The sequence below is a fragment of the Micropterus salmoides genome, unplaced genomic scaffold (assembly GCF_014851395.1).
Source record: "Micropterus salmoides isolate LMB-PRFRI ecotype aquatic unplaced genomic scaffold, ASM1485139v1 Ms_hic_scaffold_7, whole genome shotgun sequence".
Taxonomy (NCBI): domain Eukaryota; kingdom Metazoa; phylum Chordata; class Actinopteri; order Centrarchiformes; family Centrarchidae; genus Micropterus; species Micropterus salmoides.
The window spans coordinates 19,336,727-19,359,308 of NW_024044459.1; the positions used below are offsets into that span (position 1 = coordinate 19,336,727).

Genomic DNA, 22,582 nt, shown 5'->3' on the forward strand with positions numbered 1-22,582 from the left:
ATGGTTGTAAATCAGATCATTTGTAACACGGGCAATTTCTCTATTCAGGAACAATTTATAAATCATCAGGATTCGCTCTGCACATGCTCAGTTTAGACCTTATTCCACATGTGAAAAAGTAGCGTCTTTTGGCAGGCACAGCAAATTTTGATACTACAAAGGGAAACATAATTATTTGATAATTTTTAAACTCATCAAACATGTTTATAGTATGTATGTATAATATAGTATGTAGATATCTTTCATGCATGTTGTTAGTGCTAATGTTAATGCTGTAAGCTGTAAGGTAAGCTAGGTTATGGCTACAAGAATCAGGGTTAGTTGTAACAACAATGAAGATGTTACAACCTATTCCAAGAAAAGAATTTGCTGTATTTATATGTTTTCTTAGAATTTCAGTTAGTATCTGATACACCCACACACACACACACACACACACACACAGAGCAATGTTTAATTGTTTTATTATTATGTTCAAATGTTAGTGTAAGACCTGCAGGCTTCTTTGTGGGCCCAGGAGGCCTGAACTCCTGGAGTGCCATATGTCTGTCACCACTGTGACGGTGTAAGACAAACAAGCAAAAACACACACACTATTAATTTGGTGCACATAGCATTGCCTGCTTTGTAATTATTATTATGCTCACTATGACTGACATTAACATATTAAACACATTAAGATACTTGAATTACCACTACACACACAGACACATCAATCATGTTAAAAAATGTGTGTTGAAAAAAAGCTTTAAATATCATGTATTTCTCGTATTCCTTATTACATATTGTCACATTTCTCCCTGGGGTATGTTACTACTGACCCGGACTATGGGGTGAATTGTAATGTTTCCCTCCTTCTGTTTGAAACTAAACCATGCACTTTCTGTCTATGTTGCAGCTATAACAGCTACACCATTTAATAGCAGACACATGTAACTAGTTCGTATCACATTTTGAACGCACTGGCTTAAAATAGCTCCAAGATACAGACAAAATGGTATAACCATCCCTGGTCTCTCCTACTACTTCATGCCACCCCTGCATTAAGTCAATGCGCCACTTGGGCCATCCCAGTCGAAAAAGTCTGTACAAATAGGACTGCATTATATCATATAAGCATATATCAAATGTTTTGTTATGTAAAATATAACTAATTATAAGTATCAAATCTGAAAATAAATGTAGTGGAAAAGTACAGTATTTCCCTATGAACAGGGGAGTAGAAGTCTAAAGTAGCCTGAATCTAAATACTCAAGTAACGTAGCCTACAAGTTTTCCTACAGCATAATTGTACTTAAACGTACATATCACTAATTGTTTCAGCTATAAATAGAAACATAGCCCTACACCATAGGACACAGGAAGTGTGGGACAAACATTGGTCAGTAGGGGCCTGTTTTCACCCTAGAGGGTTCATTCGGCCCTGTAGGAAACAGGACTTGGACTCACTATGGTATATATATATATTTTAAATATTTGCACTGACTCTTAGTTAGCCTTAAAAACACACATGCTTAAGTAAACGGCAGATGATGACAGGAAACACAGTCGGGCCGTCACAACACACGCCGACCCGAGACACCTGACGATTGGTCTCGCCGCGTGTCAGTAAGCGTCTGCGGGGGCGGGAGCAGGAAAACCGAGCCAGTGCTCTAGTTTTCCCCCCTCTCTCAAACAGATGCTGCTGCTGCTGGGTCAGTGTAATGCCGTCTATAAATAATAACAGAGTCAAAACAGCCACAGCGAGTACCAGAGAGGGGAAACCCACATCACCATTTCTCCTTTTCCCGAATCTGCAGGAATAAACCAGCGCGCAAATAATGTGACAGAACCCCGCTCCAACTTTCGACAAACGCTTTTTAGCCACCTTTTTTTTATTCGTCTTTTACGACCTTTTTCATATTTTTTTCACAGGTGCTGTTGCCTCGTTCACCTCTCACACTGCTGGCAGACAGTAACCGGCTCTGCTTGTGCACTTTATTGCGGTAATCCATCTGCTCGGGCGCTGCGGCTTGTTGGTAAACACGAATCGGATCCCGCCTGCGAGGACTCCCTCTGGTGCATTGATGCACCCGTTTCAGTGGTGTAACGGTGAGCAGTCATTTTATATTGTGAGAGCGCTGTTAGGCCTCTGTGATATATAAGCTAATGTACAACACAGCCTGTTATTTCAGCGGAGTGAAGCTCTCGTGGCGGTTCATATTACAGAATAAGACTGCAGCCTCTGAATTGCTCCAGTGTTTTCTAAATTTACACATTTCCATTGTGAGAAAAGACATTTAGTTTTCACCCTATAATAAAGAAAAACATCCTACTCCTATTAAGACTTCTTAACAGTGAGCTAAAAGTGTCCTATATGACTTATTGGGATCACTTTATTTGAAATCCCCCTATTTAGGACACATAAGCAGCACATAAACATGTCCTGACTGTTTTATAACCATAGACTGTTCAATAACATGCTATACTGTAGTTGTATAAAGTACTGTATGTTAGTGTTACTATGAGTAACTATAACTGTTGGTATGGGCACCCATAAGTGGAAGCTCACAGGACACTGACAGACAATTTAGCAAGAGACAGTCGTCATAATATAAAATATGTCTTCATATGATCATTGTCGACAAATATTGTGCAGCGATAAACACTTAAAAAATGTCCTTATATCTGCTTACAACTACATTATTAGAGGTCAACGTTAGTCAACGTTAACTGAATGAATCCATATAAATATATATAAATTTTAGTCTTTTTTTGACTTTTTTTCCAAGCAAAAATGCCAAACATTTCCTGCTCCTCTGTATTTTAAGTTACCTACAGTATCCCTTAAATATTCCAAAAATATTCCTTAGAGGGTGGCTTTATTGCTGTGAGGAACATGTTAAGACACCAATTATCTGAATGTTTAATCAATGTGTGTATTGATTGGTAGAATAACAGACTGCTTAATCAATAGAATCCTTTATTTCCATCTAAATAATTCCAATTGAGAGCCACACAAGGCCAGTCATTGTGCTCTCTATATAACATGTTGTCTCTCTGGGTAATCTTGTTTACACTGACTGACTCTATCTGCGGTTTCTCACATACACTTGTCTTGGCCTCGACCAATTATCTTCGAAAGCCAAGAGGTCTGAACAACCTCTCTGTCTGTGTTTGAAACTGCTGTTTGCGTCTGCAGGCTCATCTGTCATGTTAAAACAAAATGAGTTCCTTCATGGCGGTGAAATGGTGTGCCGGTGCTTCATTGTCACGGTGAGATCTGGTGAAGATGATGGATTAGTGGCCTTTTCCCTCTGACTTCGCCTGTTTGAGCGCAGCGGCCTCAGCAACCTCCTCGGTGGGCTGTTGGTGGTGTTCAGACAGGAACAATTGCTCCCTTTGTGCTGCTCAACTCCCTTGCTATTCATAGGGGAAACACACACACACACACACACAGTATCAAAGAGTGACATTCTGCTGGAAAAATGAAGCAGTATCAGGCAGCCACAGCTCAGCGTCTGCGCTGTGTGTCTCTGTGTGTGTGTGTGTGATCATGTGTATTTGTTCCTGTTTATGCGTGACACATGTAGCGCTTTCATGCATATGATGGGGAGTTTTGGGCCCAGCCTACTTTCTTCTTGAAAACCGGCAGCATTCATGCAGGCAGGCAGGCTTGAGTGTTCTCCCCTCCACCTCCTCCCCATGTGAACTGCTAAATATTTGATGGGAAGTTCTGTCTTTGGTGCAAGCAGACGCAGCTTTGTGTGAACACGGCGTATATAGGACAAAACCCCACCAGGCATCTCGTAGGAGCTGTCAGGGAAGCTGCCATAGACGAGGTATTTTACAGCTCTGTGAAATCACGGAGGGACTTCCCTGCCTTTTTTGAACAACAACACGAGAACCTGTCTGACAGCTGAAACTCAATACGACTGGCTCCGATTCTCTCTGTTGCCAAAATAAAGAACTTTCACCATAGCTAGCCTCCATCCTTTTTTCTGCATCTGCTGCTCTTGGCGCCATGGCAACGGGCTGCCTCCTGAGTGTGCCGATATATAGGTCAGTGGTCATACAGGGCTTCACCCAAAGCAAAATACCACATATAGCTGTTTGCTTTCCACGCATACAAAGGTGGAGGAGGAAGACGTGAGTGCTCATCCATGCAGACAGCTGTGACATGACAAACACACACCAAGACTTGAATACAAATGACCCAGATTTGGATTGTAAGTCTGCAGCAGCATCACAGGTGATTTAGCTGATGTTAGCTCATTGCAGATATATCTGAAGATGTGTTTTGAAACAGAGTCACACACCAGAGAGTAGTGACAAGTTTATGTTTCACCCGTAAAATGTCTTGCCCAGTTCTTGGTCGTGATTATAAAAAAACAACGCCCACAAAACTAATTTGGAGGAACATTATCAAAAATGTTTTTTTTATTTTATGGATTCTGTAAAGAAAATGATCGGCTGATATTGTCACGATAGCCGTGTGTTCAGGAAGGTACAGGTTTTAGGACCCAAACGCAGGACAAGAACACTGCAGGATGGTTTCAAAGAGGTTTATTTAACCAAACATGAAGAGCAACTTACAAATAAGTCCAGGCACTCAAATTGAGGCAGACAGACACAAACCAAAGAAACCCACAAAACAAAGGTAATCCAAACATGGCAAAAGGTCCATGAACAAATGGCAATAATCCAAAACATTCCAGCAGGCAATATTTCCAGGAGCAGACAGGGGAACTGACAGACACGCACAACAACAAGACGAACAACAGACCAGCAAGGACAGAACAGGAATGACAAACATTTAACCACTGGCTAACGAGGAGGGCGGGGGCACACTCAGGTGATTCAAAGGCAAGGCAGCACATAGACACGGGCAAGCCGGGGGATTGACAGACTGAACACAGAGAGGTTACAAAACACAAGACAAGAATTAAACTGGAACTAGGACCCAAAACACAGAACAGACAAAGCAGACTAAATAACCAAGTACAGAAGAACAGCCTGAAACAAAGACCAAACCACAGAGCAGATCAAACTAACCATAACACAGACAGACCCAAAACAAGAATCAATACAACTAATACAGACTGGGCTGAACATAAAGTACAAAAACAGAATCAGACCAGAATCGAGACAGAAATATCATTAACAGATTTTTTGAACTCTCAAATCTCAATACCGGCATTGACCTCAAAAATCCTATGCTGATCACCACACAAGATTAACCTGGGGCTCATGAGATATTTAATGGTAGAGGAGAGAAGAAAATGCAACAGATCTTAATTCATTTTTGTGACTTTTCTTGGATCTGTGCCTTTTTATGAAATATGAAATAGGATTGCTGGCAGTGTAGAAAATGCTTTGAAAGGACAGTTAGACCATATTGTAGGGACATAAGATTTACAGAAAATATAATTGAACAGTTAAATGAAAATTTAACAGTTAAATAAAATTTTGGTGGCTAGTCAAAAACATCTTAATAAAGTAAGAAATCTCACAGCCCCAGTATTTGTAAAATCCTGGCTTCAGCCCTGCACATGTCCTTCGATCAGTTTGTGTTTAATTTACGCTCATGGTGACAATGTTGAGGATCAGGCAAACGTGGAGGTCCCTGGTAATGATCGCCTCTCGCTGAGTGAAGTCATTTAGCTGTGGGTCTTGAATGAATGTGTCGACGGGCCTCGATAAATGGAGCATAGCCGCTCATTCAGAGAGAGTGGAACTAAGAGGTGGGAAGTATTGATCCTCTCACTCAATGCAATTTCCACTGTGTGGCGGGAGAAATGCCAAATAGAAATGTCAACATGTCACTTTGGCTGTAGGAGTGACTAGAAATACAGGATCGATAAAACAAACTGTGGCCCAATAAAACAATACCCATCACAGGGAAATGAATTTGGTAAAGGTCTCCATCCATCCATATGTTCGTCTACCTGTTCATTAATCTTCACATCCATATGGTTTTCCATCCGTCTTTCATCCATCCATCCATCCTCCCTGAATCTGTCCATTAATTTGTCCATCCATACATCCAACTGTTCATCTATCCATCCATCTGTTTGTTTGTTTGTTCATTCATCCGTACATCTATTTTTTTCTCAATCCACCATACATTTTCCAAAATGCGTATCCTGTTTGTGGCTGTAGGAAACTGTCTGTCCATCCATACATAATCCGTTTGTCTGTCCGTCTCTTCATCCATCTGTTTATCCACCCTTTGGTCTGGCTCTTTATCCATCCATCATTATATCTATTCATCATCTGTCCATCATCCATCCATCCGTCTGCTAGTTTGTCTTCATCTTTCCTTTTGTCCATATATCTGCCCTTTAGTTTGTCTCTCTGTCTGTCCATCTATCCATCCATTTAATTTCTAAAATTCTCATTTTGTTCAGGGTCATATGTACTGTAGGTCTGGAGCTTATCCCAGCACGCATTGGGCAAGAGGCAAGGTGCACAGTGGACGGGTTGCTGGTCCATCAACAGACAACACAATCACACCTACAGACAATTTAGAGTTTCCAGTCCACCTATTTGTCTTTGGACGGTGGGAGGAAATTGGCACAGGAAGAACTTCTAAACAGAAAGGAGTGACTGGGGAATTTTGTTTCTGAAAAAGATGTTTTTATATAATTCTATCTGGTACACTTTGTTTCTACATTTTGATAGATTGCTGCTGTGTAGCTTTGATGGCCAGGACTCTTGAACTATGATTAAACAATACACAAGCTGACTTCACTGATGGCTACCTTGTCTCTGGGTGAAGCCGTGCTAATCAGTGAAATCAGCTGCTGTAGTGTTTGATCCAGCCGAAATCCTGCAGACCCTCTGTGGCACGAGACTTCCTGTTCCTGTTGTAACATGAAGAGGTTCATATCACCAGACTGCAATGAGTCCTGTGTGAGCTCCGATTCACTATCGCTCGCTGGGTTAGTGTGACCCCGATCTCACAAAGCCCCCTCTCACACGCAGATGCTGACTTCTCATTACTCATTCAGACACACAAAACACAAGTGGGCTCTCTGTATCTCCTTGTCTCTGTCCATCTAATCTACAACTGTTTACCTGCATTAGTGTCTCCCTTGAGATTTGGGAATTTGTGGTTCTTCTGACAAATAACATAATAAACACACCCAATCAAATACTGAAAAACTGCACACATACAGCAACCTGTCCAGTGTCATGCCACTTTGTTCGTCAGTAATTCCCCCTCCCCCAACTCTCTACCTCTGACCTTGACTGTAGACAGCAACTCTACAGTGATAATCTATTTCACAGTTAAACAAACACAAAGAAGTGTACCGTCAAAGCAAGAAGGATGAGACAAAAAGAAGGCAACTTTAATGGGAGAAGCATCTGTTTGGATTGGAGCACACGGCAAAGTTCTCCCTAAAAGCATGTATTTTTACTGTCATTGGTAGTGTATATGGATGAATCACCTGCCTGTATAAGAATACAAGCATCTTTGGTTTGAGGTTTTATGCTGCCATTTTAATCAGCTTGCTCATTCGTTCTCAGAGTGTGAGTGCTTTAAGTCTTAAAACTGACGAACTAGATTTCATCAGTGTCTTAAAAATATTTTCCTGGGCCCTATCCACAAAAGAGGGCTGGGAAAATAAAATCTTTTCGTCTATGGCTAACTGTTACTTTATACAAGAAAGACATGTTGCTTGGATACAGCATTAGGAGTATTCTACATGTTTAAGTACAAAATTAAAAGGGCACCTCTTTCCCTCTTGCACACAAACACATACATAGACCTTTGTGTTTGTGTGTGTAAAGCTTCAATTCTTTGGCTTCCATTATAGGCGAACAGAGCTGCAGGTCTGACCCTCAGCTGCCCATGAATAGCAGAGTAATTTAAAAAGAGATGAGCTATGTGCACAGTTGCATTCAGGTGTGTCAGGCCTGCATTTTTCTGCCTTTTCTAGCATGTGTTGCCACTCCTGGTCTTCCTGTAAATGTGTTTTTAAATCTTCCCTCTGTGTTTGTTCAGGGTGCTTCTGTGGTCTGGGACTGGTTTACTCTAACAAGTCGTGTACCATGCCACCCATCACCTTCCAGGACCTGCCTCTCAACATCTACATGGTCATCTTCGGGACAGGCATCTTTGTCTTCATCCTGAGCCTCATCTTCTGCTGTTACTTCATCAGGTGAGAGGCAACAGAAAAGAGAAACAAGACAAAAGGTGTTTTAAAAACTATAGTTCCTTTGCTCTGTTTCAGATCTGTGGATGAGTTGGTAAACTTTATGCGTTTTCCCCTTGGTTACAAACCAAAATGCCTCACTTAAAGCCATGTGAGAACGATCACTCTATTAGTTAGATGGGTCTGGGGCAGGCGAAAAAATAAAGACAGGAAGACAGTCGAGAAGAAGGTCCTATCTGCACAAATATCAAAATGGCAACATATTTTGTTCATTCACCGACTAGCTTCCAGCAACTTGCAGAGTACTCCTTGTATTTGGGTCGGATTTTGGTTGGATCATTTTCCCACAACTCCAGAGTTTGTTTGGGTCTCGGTGTGGTTGTTTTGGTTGGTGTTCAGATCTGCCTAAACAAATCGTAACTTCTAAATTCTTAAGGAACGCAGGTTTGAAAACGCCCTATTGTAGCAACTTTGTCAGGTTGTATTTTGAATTACTTGATAACACCAGCATGCTAACATGACAACAAGAACAATTTTATCCAACAATTGAATGTAGTGTGCTCATATGCATTTTCTGATTAGTATGAAACACGAAGCAAAGCTGAGGATGATGGGAATGTCATTAGTTTTGCAGGTAGTTTCAGGCAAAGTAAAGATGAAAGTCAAGGGATCACACTGATTACAGTTACTCCTGAGGGGGACATGAATGTCTGTACAAAATGTCGCTCTATCCATCCGATAGCTTTTGAGATATTTCGGTCTGGACCAAAGTGGTGGAGTGACCGACATTGCCAACCCTAAAAAAGAAGGGAGTATGTGTGTGTGTGCAGGCGAGAAACACAGTGACAGGCGGGGAAGAAGGTAGGAAAGAGGAACAGAGTGACCTCTCCCGCTGTTGACTGTGAACTGTGAACTCCCTGATGAGCTGTGTGGACGTTTGTGTCTGAAGGACGGGATATGAGGCAACAGGAAGCAGCCCATCACAATCTGTGGGGACAGCAACGAGGAAAACTGCAGAGACACTCAGAATAAAGGTGGTCTGAATAGCACACAGTGGGAGTACACAAAAACATCACACATGAACGTCTGCAGTGTACAAAACCACATAAGGAAACATCTACACCTGCAGTAGGGTGTGTTTTTTATCCCGAGCTCTCTTTGGATGACTGAGCATCTGCGTTTGGAAAATTATTATTATTGCCATCTCATAAAGTGGTGTGCTATTTTCAGTGTTGAATATGATTTTGAATTGCTGTCCAAATTGCCTGTGTAATCAAAATGTCAAATTTGTGACGGTCGGCTGGAGACATACAGAGCCAACTGTGCTGAATGCACGTCACTAACGGTGTTTTTTTTTCTAGTGATTTTAAGCTCCTAATACCTAGTGAAAAAACCTTGTATAATTATTAAGTTGGGTCAGTTAGTACCAAATATTGACAAACGCAAGCGTACAACCAGAACATATTTACTATTGATTTATCAAAATCCATGTTGCATTAGTGAGGTCAGGCACATTTCTGCAATCATGAATGTTTTGTTTGGTCTGCGTCCGCCACTAAATTGACCATCAGCTCTGTCAGAAAAGCTCGGAATCCGTCCTGTTTCTTTTAAAGCACTTGCGTATGAATCATAACCAATGAATCACTTCCTTTTGGCCCTGTTAACATGCTGAAGGTAGTCTTGGGTAGGAGTGTGAGTGTGAATTCATTTATAGACCGGGTGATTCATCAGATGAATACTGAGCGATGCATGCCATTCACTGGGGCAGGTTTCCTATTATCCCTCTAAGACAGGCTCTCTCTAAATCCTGTGTGTCAGGGAGTTTGTGACGTTCGATTTTAACTTAAAACAAATTAAATTAAATTCTCCTTTAATCATAATAAGCATTTATATAAAGTTTTCTTGAGATCTGAGGAAGATTTGCTGAGCACCATCAATCCTTTCACTCTTCATATTATAACAGATGCTTTTTTAATAGTGGCACAAACTGGCGGTGTCCACAGCGGTGTGCCAGAGTGCAAAAATCGAAAATATCATATATTTAATTATACCCCAATGTGCTGTACAGCGGCGGATCTGTATCCAGTTTAAGGAGCAGCACAGCAACTACAGTAGTCAGAAAGATATTATGAGAACCATAACGTGTAGGCGCAAGCTGACAGTGTTTTAAAGCCAGACAATATAATGACTGAGAGCAGAGATATTAAGCCACCAGAGCCGCTTTCCCCACATAAAGTGAATCTGACTCATTTAATTTCCTGTCAGAGATTCTTGAGACTGGACCTGTGAAGTCCCCTGAAGGGTCCATATCCCAGAGCAGGACAGTTTCTAAAGCTTAACACAGTTTCTCATTAGCCAACAGGAAACATGACTGGTTAGTGTACTCAGTCAAACTTCTAATAATTAGAAGTGCTTCTCAAATCGCCATAAAGTCCCATACACCTGGAAATTCAGATTAATTCAGATAATTCAGATCCTATCTGCAGAAAATGGGACAATAAAGTGACTTTATTTGCTATAGCAGCAGATAGAGCAGGCTGGAGGTCATCTTAGAACACGTGAGCACAACAATAACGTCAGCAGCTTATCAGGTCAGAGGCATTCATTAAGTTGGTTAAATCTGTAAAAAACAAAAGAAGAAGTCTCTGTAAGCCTGAATTAGTCCACCTGGACACATCATTTATCTAAAATAACAATAAATTTTGACAATAATTATAGACTTTCACCTTAGAAATAAATTGATTCATTTAAAAAACAGCCTGACCTCCATATCCTATGTGTTGGCAGGAGTTGGAGCTCCAGCTGTTCTGCTCTTTGGAAACTGTAAATGTCAAAGCAGGAAATGAGTGAATTGAGAGATGGCACATTAGCATATGGAATAACAAAAAGTCAATCTTTAAAGCCTTGAAAAGGTAGAATAAGATTGTAGAATTAATTGGCAAATTTGGTGTCATTTGTGCTGTTTTAAATTCATCGATCTTGTCAGTGTTAATAATTAAATATGTTAAATGTGAATATATATCTTTTTTGTGTATTTTATAGGTTTGCAAAGTGAAAAAGCTATAATTCCATCCTGGAGGGAGTTACCCTAGTCATAATGCTCGCGTAGTGTGGCACGCCCTCAAAAATACACTGATTTGCAGCACATACAGTGACAAGACGTCCGCCCGCTGCCTGCCCTCACCCCCACCCTCCCTACCGATTGTTCGATACGCTCCAGACAGTCAAAGTTGTTACTGTGATGTAGAGACAGTGCACAGTGAAAACGTGAAGTATGAAAGATCAATTTGTTACAAATCAATAACTCACCACTCTGAAACTGTTGCTCCTGTGTAGGTTGCGAAGCTGGTTACTGAAGCTGTGGTTACCGGCTTGTCAGGACCCGCCCTACTCTGCTTCTGATTGGCTAATAGTCCTCACATGGTACTGCACAAATGCAACTCCAAAACAATGATCAAATAGAAGTGAAAAATGTGTGTAAAATATGTTTTTTAAAAATTCAACCATGTAAACCTGTTCTGGTACAACCCCTAAATAAAATTATGAACCTGAAAATGAACATAATGACCACTTTAATATTTTTTCTACACGTAACACAAAACTGTCAGGTATAGTTTTAACAGAACCCAGAAGCAGACGAAGACGGGATATCATTCAAAAAGTTTATTGAACAGCAGTTGTGCACACGCAAGACAAGGTGGGAGCAGGGGAGTATAGCTGTGTGGCTGGCTTGAAGATAGGCTGGGCAGGCAGGCAGAGTGTAATCCTCCAAAGAAGCAGGCAGGTATGAGGATGCAAGGGGGTTAAGTTTTTTGGGAGATGAAATAACATCTGTTCGGTCTGCAGAAAAGAACAGAAGCTTGAGACACATACTTGAAAGCTTTTTTGATGGATCTTTGATCCTTCAGAGAGCTGGAACCATCACATGAGGCCGGGAGCCTTCGACTACAATTAATGATTACTGACGATTATATTTATGATTCACTTAATTTATTATTTGTTTTGTCAAAGAAAATAGTGAGAAACATTCGTCGCAATTTCCCAGAGCCTATGTGACATACATTTAAGTTGCATATTTTTGTCCAAATCCTAAAGATATTGAGAATAGATTAATATAAAATATGGAAACGCATCAAATCCTCCCATTTGAAAAGCTGGAACTTGCTCATTTGTAGTTTTTGCTTATAAAATGATTCAAACAATTTATCAAACTCATCAAAATGTATGTAGTTGCCAATTAATTTCAACTAATCAACTAATTGTTAGCCCTGTAATATGCTGTGCACGATATTGCAAAGGCTGATTTAGTGCCAGATTTAGAAGGCATGGCAGTAACACTATTAAATATGATATCTAAGATCTAGAAATATAAATGGCTAATACCAGTAACCATGGAAGTGATCTAGGATTTGCCTCCCAGAATACACAGTATTTCTGAGAGGAAAAGCATTGGTTTGGTTGAGAAGTTTTCTGCACCTATAATTATGTCATTTATACTTGTTGAAGTCATTGTTACTTCATACAATAAGAACTGGTCAATGGCTGTGTGAGGATCGTCTATTCTTGCAGACCGGGCACAATAGCTCAGCTGCAATGCTGAAATCGCCGCCATGCCCCCCTTTCACCCACTTCACATCATTCTCCAGGCATGGGAAACCTCAACACATGTGAAACTTGTATCCTCTCATTGTTCTACATCGAAGATTGTTAGCGTCAATCAGCGTAAACAATAAACCAAGTGACAAAAACAATGAAGAACTGTCATTTCCTTACTTTAAACAGCAACTCACTTAGATATATATATATTTTTAATTTTTGTTTCTTTTGAGGGAGATCAGATCACAGATGAATAATCACCTTTCATCTCAGATGCTGTCTCTCTGCGTTCATCTTCAGGCTCAAATCACAGACAGTGATAGACATTTGTGTCTATGTTTAGTTGTGAAAAAAACAGGAGGCCAAAAATAACCCCCTGAACCGACACAGCTCGCCATGTGATAAAGATCTCCTCTCCATTGTTGTTTTTTTGGGGGTGGTGCGGGGATTCAAAGAAGCAACGCACTCATTAGCCATGTTTGTGTATATTTGTGTATAAAGTGTGTTTGTATGTGTGTAAGCATTTGCTTGGAGGTACATGATTACTTGTGAACAATGTGTGTGTGTGTGTGTGTGTGTGTGTGTGTGTGTGTGTGTGTGTGTGTGTGTGTGTGTGTGTGTGTGTGTGTGTGTGCTTGCAGAGGAACATGTATTTCACTATGGATGTGTGGCCACTGGAGCTGTTTGAAAAGACAGTTAATTATCAAAGCTTACCCTGCAATCACACAGCTTCTGTTACACATAATGCCCCATAATTTAACCACACAAACTTTAGTGTTAGCCTGAATCCGATGACCTGCTGTTGAACTCAAGCTTAGAATAAATACAGACACCTTTATCTCTTAATAACAAATGAGGAGGGCTGGAAAGTAACTAAGTACTAGTATTTACTCATGTACTGTACTTATACAGTAAATACAATTACTGTCCCATTTAATGCACCCTTTTATTCTTATTCCAATACATTTCAGAGGGTAATATTGTTTTTATTTGACTATATTTTTCTGTCAGCTATAGTTACTTTGCAGATTAAAATTTTACATACATACCCTATGATTAATTAAAAAGATATAATGCATATGTATAGATTAAACAACCCAAAAGTATATAAAGTAATTAAATTGAGCTCCACCGTGACCAGCAACAACAATAAAATGCTGCTTAGTGTTAATGTATCAATGAAAATGGGCCAATAATATAAAATATACTAATATAATGGTCCATTCTGTATGGTTAGTAGTTTTGTTTTCAATAATATAGTATATCTACTGATAATACTTCTGTTCTTATCAATATTTTTCACGAACCAACAGAGAATTATCACCCAACTTTGCCGTTTCCTTCCGCTTTGTGTCCCTGTAGCTCATTATTTGCCTCATAATTGCAATTTTACTGTCTCACAACTTGCTTTTGGCAAAAAAGCTCTGACAAACGCACTGTGCACCACCTGTGCAGCATCAAACGGGAGACAGACACAGTAATCAACTAGCTGGTGAACATAGTGGAGAATTTAGCAGCTAAAGAGAAAGATATTTCCCTCAGGAGTTAAGAGACCAAAAACAGAGCTAAAAGAAGAGCTTGTTTCCTTTGCCCCTAAGCCGCCAAATAAATTGATTAATGCAGTTTTAAGTACATTTTTGTGATAATACTTCTGTCCTTTCTCCACTGGGAGAAGAAGTATTCAGATCCCATAATGTAATACTCAAGTTACATGTTACAATTAGCTCTGCATTTATGTTTTTAGTCCAGAAGTATTAGTAGAAAAATTTACTTAAAAATAAAATACTCAACAAACAAATGTCCTTATTAGTGTTATATATTTTAAAATATATATTATTGAATTGTTATTAATGATGATTTCATGTGTAAGTAGCATTTTACTGTTGTAGTTGGTCGAGGTGATTTTAACTAGCGTTCGGTAGTTAAAAACAAATATGTTTTGTGTGTAAATTCAAAAACTGCCAAGTTACTAGTAACTAAAGCTATCATAAAATGAAAATACCTAAGTAAACTACCTCAAAACTGCACATAAGTACAGTATATGATTAAATATACTTTTACACTTAACCACTGACCTACTTTACTTTGAATGCAGGACTTTTACTTTAAACTGAGTATTCTTACATTGTGGTATTTGTACTTTTACTTAGTAGTAAGTAAAGGATCGGAATACTTCTTCCTTACCTATGAACATAAGTAAATACAATGTACGACTGAGTGAAGGTTACAAAGATTGTCAAGTTATTTTAATGCATTTCTTTCTCTGTTCATCCACAGCAAACTACGACACCAAGCCCAGAGTGAGCGCTTTGGATACAGAGAGGTGAACCTGAGGTTAATATTTAGCACACTTTAAGGTCTAAATCAAAACAATCTCTCTTAAGCGTATCTTGTTTGTGTTACTCGTACAGGTGGTTTTAAAAGGAGATCCAAAAAAGTTGAGTCTTCACGGGGTAAGAATGTGATTTGCTATCAGTCAGCAAACACACAGCTTAAAACGTTTGTAAGAACTTTCAGTAAAAGCAAAAGTGACGCATAATCATGACATGACTCTCTGTCTCTGTCCTGTCTGTCACTCACTCACACAGCAGACGTGCGCCGTGTGTCTCGAGGACTTCAAAGTGAAAGATGAGCTGGGAGTGTTGCCATGCCAACATGCTTTCCACAGGAAGTGAGTACTGCAGAGCACAGCGAAGCCTTTCTTTGCTCCTGTTACCACTTGGTTCCCGCCTGGGCTTGTTAAAAATGGATATGTTCATGTTCAGGAAAAGCGAAAGCATGAATGAATGTCAGCACTGTTGAACAAGCTGCAGTCGGGAATACTCAACCAAAATCTTAAGCTGTAATTCCCAACCACTGAACTTCAGCTTAAGATTTTGGTTGAGTATTCCCGACTGCAGCTTGTTCAACAGTGCTGACATTCATTCATGCTTTCGCTTTTCCTGCTTCTTTCTACTCAGGGTAAGGGAGAAGTGATCAGGTCAGTAGTGTATCCCAGCATGCACTGGGCTAGATAGCAGGTAGTACAACTACGATCCTGTAGGGGAAGCATGTTCTGATCCTGATGTTTATTAGGCGTCGATCCCAGATGGAGTCCAGACACTGGTGGTGTTGAAGGAGTCAAGAGCAATAGCTGAAGAAGATCTGGATGGATGTGATGTGGAGCAGGAGTTGTGAGGAGGGGACACTGGAGGTGAATGGGGAGGAGGAGAGTCGCATCCATCCGACACTGAAAGGACAGCTGACAGCAGCAGGAAAGGAAGAACAGTTTTAAAGTGTGACAGACAAAAAATGAATACAATAAAATGAATGCCCTCAGTCAACTGATTGAGTGGAAGCACAGACTGTATGAAAGAAGTGGACATAGTCATCGTGACGCCACCCGTTGCTTTGTGGACTGCCGTTTGGAAGCCTCGAGTTTGGCTGATAGGCCGCCACCATGTTGATCTTTTGCAACCAGCAGCACCGGACGTGACCATGTTTGGACGAGACGGTGGAGCTAACAGCCGAGTGTGGAGCTACCTAGCTTGCTTAGCTAGGTGCATCTTTAATTCACATTAACTATCATTTTAACAGGGCTGACGATTTTGTCTAGCGAACAACAGTCTTAAAACTAAATGTACTCATCAGAGAAAGTGAACTGCCAACTCCATCAATTTACAAAGTTCTGTGTGTACGAATCACTCTAGCCTGAATGACAGGTCGCCTATACTCATTAGGAAAGTGTTTACTGAGGTAATAAATCAGCTGAGAAGCAGGGTCATTTTACCATTATTTCTAATGGAACTGGAGTTCTTTTTGTAACCAGAAGAGTCGCCCCCTGCTGGCCGTACAATAGATTGCAGGTTTATGGGACTTCTGCGTTCGCATCAGTTTGCTGACCAGAAGCTTCCCGCTTGTTTGGAAGCAGGCTAAAAAATGAGAGAGCGAGTGAAAAAGTTTTAACTGTCGCTCTCCAGTGGTGGAAAGAAATTAAGTACATTTACTCAAATACAGTACACTTTTGAGGTACATTAATTTAGTATTTCTAGTTCAGGGGTTCTTAACCTTTCTGGCAGTCCGATCCCTTTCTGAAGTTGAAAACGGAGCTGAAACTCATGCCCGACGTCATTAGCAACAAAAGACACAGAACTGTGAGTTGTGATCAAGTTTCTGCTAATATGACCGTTATTACTTAGCGGCAAACCAAAGATTACAGATCAATGGCACTGTAATCTTTGATTAGACTGACAGGACAGCTGATTCGGTGGTTGCCTAGCAACATTAAAAAACCGCAGCGCTTTGCTCTTTTCTGAATTCAACCAAAAAAGGCACTGCTTTGCGCCTCGTGTTTTTCGAACCTGCAAAGCGCTTTCTGTCTGATCAGGGCCTGATTCTTCTTTGTCATTTTATAGCGGTTGGCATTACCGCCACCTACTGGATTAAACAGTGCAAAATATTTACATTGTCCACCCAAAGTGATTCCATTCACATCTGTAGTCCCTCTAGTTATTTAAAAAAAATTTTTTTTTCTATTTTTGTGTCTATAGCAGCATTCTCGCGACCCCCCCCGGGACCAGCACCCCCCGACCCCCAGGTTAAGAACCACTGTTCTAGTTCATGTTGCTTAATGCTTCTACTCCGCTACAATTTAGAAGCAAGTATTGTACTTTTTACTCCACTGCATCTATCTAATTACTGACTCTTTACTTCAGATTTATGTTAGTAATACAAAATATAAATCAAAAATTAAGTTACGATATATTATTATACTTTAAGATAATACTTGATTAATCCCTAGGAAGGAATTCACAACACTACCCAGCAGAATTAAATTTAATCTAAGACTCTCTGTGTACACAAAAGGCCTATTTCTCAATTGCTCACAAATCTGTCACAATCTGTGTTAGTGAGCACTTCTCCTTTGCCGAGAAACCAGTCAGGATCTGGTGTGACCGCCATTTGCATCAGGCAGTGCAATACATCTCCTTCGTGTAGAGTTGATCAGGTTGTTGATTGTGGCCTGTGGAATGTTGGTCCACTCCTCTTCAACGGCTGTGCGAAGTTGCAGTCAGGTTGAGACCCCAATGAGGACGACGAGCATGCAGATGCAGAGCTTCCCTGAGACAGTTCCTGACAGTTTGTGCAGAAATTCTTTGGTTATGCAAACCAATTGTTACAGCAGCTGTCCGGGTGCCTGGTCTGTACTATACTTTTACTAATAAAATATCTGGCCTTCTTCCACCGGTGTCACTTTCAAATTACAGTTTAATTAAGAGAGATCAATTAGAAGAGTGTAACAGTATTTGTTAATAAAGAAAGACTTGATTAGTGAGTCATCTTCACTAAGTGTTGGGTCATATGAAAATAGGAGATAGGCGAAGTCTGGACACCGGTGGTTGTAGAGTAAAGCTGGAAAATCTCCACTGAATCTCCCTGAACATCCTGGAGGTGGTAGGCTGTCTGAAAGATGTAATGACAGAATTGCAGTGATATTTGAAGATTGTCTGGAGGAATGTGGGCAAAAACTGGCTGGATGTGCTGATGTCAGAATTGAGAATGTAGTACTTAAATGTAATGTAGTAACTTTGACAGCGTGGAAAGCAGACGTACTGGAGAAAAGTAGAGCAGGAAGGAATAGCAGAAATCCACTCATAGGGGAGTAAAGGAAAATCTGAGAGAAAATAACTTCCTTATTAAACTTCCTCCAAAGCTTCACATGAATGTGTGAGTCCGTACTCATGCAATGTTGGTGAATGTAACTAAGTAGATTTACTCAAATTCTGTACTTAAAAACAGTTTTGAGATACTTTTATATCTTCTGCTGCTTCTACTTCATTACATTTCAAAGAAAAAAAACATATCTCATCTAGATCTACATTTATTTTTTTACTAGTTACTTGTCAGTATTTTACCTGCAAAAAATATGATCAGTGTAAAAAACGTCACGCATTGTTACAGATTGAACTACCCGCCAGATGTACTGTATGTCTGTATGAAATTAAATTATCAACAAGCTAACCAGCTAAAACTTCAAAATGCACATTGATGTATAATAGTCCAGACATAAATTTAGTTTAGTTTATTTGACACAATTACAAATACAATAGTAAAAATGGAAATACCAGTGTATAAGACAGTTGATAGGGATGACACGTCAAAGTCCAGGACTTATTTCCATCGTGGTCTCTGATGGTTCATTAGATTGTCTTCTCCACAACAAGATGAAGTTAGCTGTTCAGTGTCCAAAGCGCAAGACACCTGATCACATTATGACAAACATCAAAGTACAACGGTCCATTTATGTTTAAATATGTAAATAATTTATATATGTGAATATTTTAAAACCCATTTACAATGTATTAAAATGACCAGCAGACTCTGTTTGACCTTTTTCTTAAAGATTCTGCACCTCCTTGATTACAGGAGGCCGTTTATTTCACTCCATAGCACCAAATGAACAGACCTTACCTGTCATGGTTTTAAATGTTTAAAAGTGCAGGTAATCTCTTGTGTACAACTTTTGATACTTTAAGTACATTTTGCTAATACTTTTACTTTAGTAAAATCATGAGGGCAGGGCTTTTACTTGTAATGGAGTATTTTATAGTGTGGTAGTGCTATATTTAGTAAAATTTCTCAATACTGTACTAATGTACCCCTGTACATGGGCCACAAGTATGGCTTGCATGGGACATTTGCTGAAAAGCGCCCCAGTTTGGCTTCTCTTTTAATGTCTCTCCTGTCTGTGTTGTTCTTCACAGGTGTCTGGTAAAGTGGTTGGAGGTGCGCTGCGTCTGCCCCATGTGCAACAAACCCATAGCTGGGCCCCCTGAGCAGCACCACAGCATAGGGACTCTCCTGGATGAATTGGTGTAACATCTCAATGCCCGCCAGTTTGGGTGGGACGCATGTGCCCGGCCAAACCAGCTGGTAAAAGTTAACAACCAACAGGAAGAGGGACATTGTTTTTGCTGTTAAAAACACAGCAAAAACACCAAGATGATGATGTTAAGTTGGGGTAACCTAGTTACCACCCGGAGAAAGACTACGGATGATGATGTTGCCTAGCAACCATCTCTGAGATGGCAGCACAACACCTTGTAGTGTCTGAGAGATTATCTCCAGCCACCCACACATCACCCCACCACTCTTCTTTCAACATCTCCCTGTTCACCTGTTCCATCACATCTTCTCTTGTTGCCTCAAGTGAGGTTAATGGCACCACTGAAGTGGAAGAGACACAGTTGAATTTTTCACAACGATGTGGAAAAGTAAGGATGACATGCGCCGGGCAGAAGGCACTGATCCCCTCTGAGTGTTGTATGCCATTGTATGAGGTTATCAAAACTCTTGTTAAATTCTTTCAGACAAAACGTTTTGAGACAAAGCCATATAGACAAATTCATATTTTCTGCTCAACAACCCCGGCAGTAGCACAATAACATGTTGACAGTTACACTGCTAAAAATACAGTCATGTTGATAAAAACAAGGTTTAAAATGTGTGGAGATGTCTAGAAACAAAGGCCATAAGATAATACATAATACTGTTGCCAAAACATACACAGGGTTGATTAAAACTGCTTTCAAGTAAATGGAAAGCTTATTTTTAAAGACTTAGTGTAAGCAATTACGTATTTGGCATAAAAAAAAATGATGGAAAAGATGAATCCATGCCAGAACTAAATTATTCATGTTACTTAGAAGAAGCAGCAAATTCATCCGTGTTTTCATCTTTCTCACAAACCAATTGATTTGTTTGCTGATATGTTGAAATTATTACTGTGTAAAATCCATATTGGTGCCAACCTCTACAGTGATATCATGTGTGTTGATGCTCCAGCTGATTTTTCCACTGGGATGTTTTAATTGTTCATGTTTTTATTGTGTTAATATAGATGGACACCTCCTGCCTCTCGCTGTGACAGTTTGGTTCTTTGTAGAAATATGTTGAAGATTTCTTTTAGATATTGCACTTTGAATTCATGAAAACCCTTGTACTACTAAAATGTTAGACTAAGTTTTGGATGCAGCACAGCCGGTCCCTTGTTTTCAGGTGTGGTGAATCTTTTATTAAAGCCTATGAAGCAGCAGAGATGCTGCTTCATCTGAAGATAAGGGAGGCAGCAGTACAGGCCCTCGGTGTTGTTCTGTGAATTCATCCGGGAAGCAACTAAATCTCACTTTCATAGGCAGCCATTTTTGTGGCGTTATTGTTGGTGATTCTGTTTTACATTCCTCTGTCGTAGGTTGTTTTTTTGTGATTTACAGCGATTCAGACAGCAAAACACTGCCTAAATTGAGCACAAAACTCGCAAAGCACATATTCCAGATACAGAAGGCACCTGCACTGTAATTAAAAGCCAAACACGCAAGGTGAGGCTGTTGAGACCACATGAGTCCGTGAACCAAGAAAAAAAAAGGCTATCCTGTTGCATTTTCGGCACACGAAGAAGAGAAATGTTCAATCTGATTCTGGCCACATTCCATATTTTGTAATACAACAGTAAATAACTTGAAACAATAATAAATACAGTTGTCTGTTTTGCCCAGCTTCTCTTCTTTATTTCTTGGTAGTTGTGTATCTGGCGCCATCATCAGGTGAAATAATGTCTAACACTGTATGAAATTAGTTCACTAGTTCTCAACCTTTTTGTCTTGTGACCTACTTGCACACCCTGCCACAGATATTTCCTTCTCAAATTGTTTAATATAAGTTCTGGATAGGTAAAACTGTCTAGTTCACAAGACAAAAAAGCAAACATTTTTTAAAACAGCAGTAATGTTGTGTCTTCTTATTTCCAGTGTGGTAATAATAAGCCTTACATGTCACAATAAATGTTCCAGTGTTGTAAGCATTAGTTAGTCCAGTGACTGACATCCAGTAAGTGTTAACTAAGAAAGATGTTTTGGCTTGAAGGGTGTGATAATTTCCCTTAATTTATTTTTCATTTGCTTGTTGTGGTATCTAGATGTGCACATAGCCGTGAGATTTATCAATTTAAACCAAAACTATCTGCAAGGATAAATACCACTGAAGGTAATTCAGAAAATGTTTGTATTTTTTTTCCAGTGCTAAAAAGTTCTGAAAGTTCTAAAATGTCTAGTTATTTGAACTGATACTCGCAATGTTTATGTGTGTATCTATGAATTATTTGCTGATGCTGAGCGAATACAAGCCCGTAAGACTGGACAAAAACAGAAATAAATAAAAGTGGTAAATAAATTAGAGATAAAAAACAAAGGTGTGTTTAACAACTTTTAAAGGTGTCTAGATGGGATGGAAAAGTGTGAATAATCTCCATCTCAGCTTGAGACACAATGGATCTACATTTAGCAACATTCCACTGCTGGAAAAATGCAATAATGAAGCAATAATATTATATTAATAATATAAGAAGAAGCAGACGGAAAACAATGAACTCTTTTCCTGGAGCCTTTGTCCTTTACTTTAAAAATATTTGAATTGAATTAAGTCATTGCTGTATGACATTACTAACATTTCAGAAACTTTAGAAATAACAACGAATTAATACCATTATACAGTAAATGTATTCATATTGGATACCAAATCTCCATTTACAAGAAAATCCCTTCCTCCTAAATTGCAGGGGAAACAGAAGCCAGATTTAGAGGAGTCAGAGCTCAGGATTTGACATCCGAATGAAAACAAGGACCATCTGTATGCTTCCTCATTAAATGTGCAAGACCCCAGTCCTGTTGGTGGGATCCAACTGGTACCTAGCTATTTCCCTGCAACAGATTGCAGGTGGCAGAGCATCGAAAGTCTAAAGGGCATTCCTTACTCCAGTTGCCTTTTAATTAGACTTAAGGGACGGGCACAGCCTCAGAGGACCTGAAAGG

General features: G+C 39.8%; 1 protein-coding gene across 3 annotated transcripts; it reads left to right on the forward strand.

Annotated features, from left to right (window-relative positions):
- Positions 1–1,665: 1,665 nt before the first annotated feature.
- Positions 1,666–21,270, forward strand: rnf122 (ring finger protein 122). 3 transcript variants are annotated; one of them, XM_038704148.1, is made up of 7 exons: positions 1,666–1,822; positions 1,915–2,091; positions 7,991–8,147; positions 15,015–15,060; positions 15,149–15,190; positions 15,326–15,408; positions 19,481–21,270. In XM_038704148.1, the coding sequence occupies exons 2-7, from the start codon at positions 2,067–2,069 to the stop codon at positions 19,593–19,595; spliced, it is 468 nt and encodes a 155-aa protein (XP_038560076.1). In that variant the 5' UTR covers positions 1,666–1,822; positions 1,915–2,066; the 3' UTR covers positions 19,596–21,270. The 3 variants fall into 3 exon arrangements, with proteins under 3 accessions (XP_038560076.1, XP_038560077.1, XP_038560075.1); XM_038704149.1 differs by having other exon boundaries at positions 1,671–2,091; positions 15,329–15,408; XM_038704147.1 differs by having other exon boundaries at positions 1,672–2,091.
- The last annotated feature ends 1,312 nt before the right edge of the window (positions 21,271–22,582 follow it).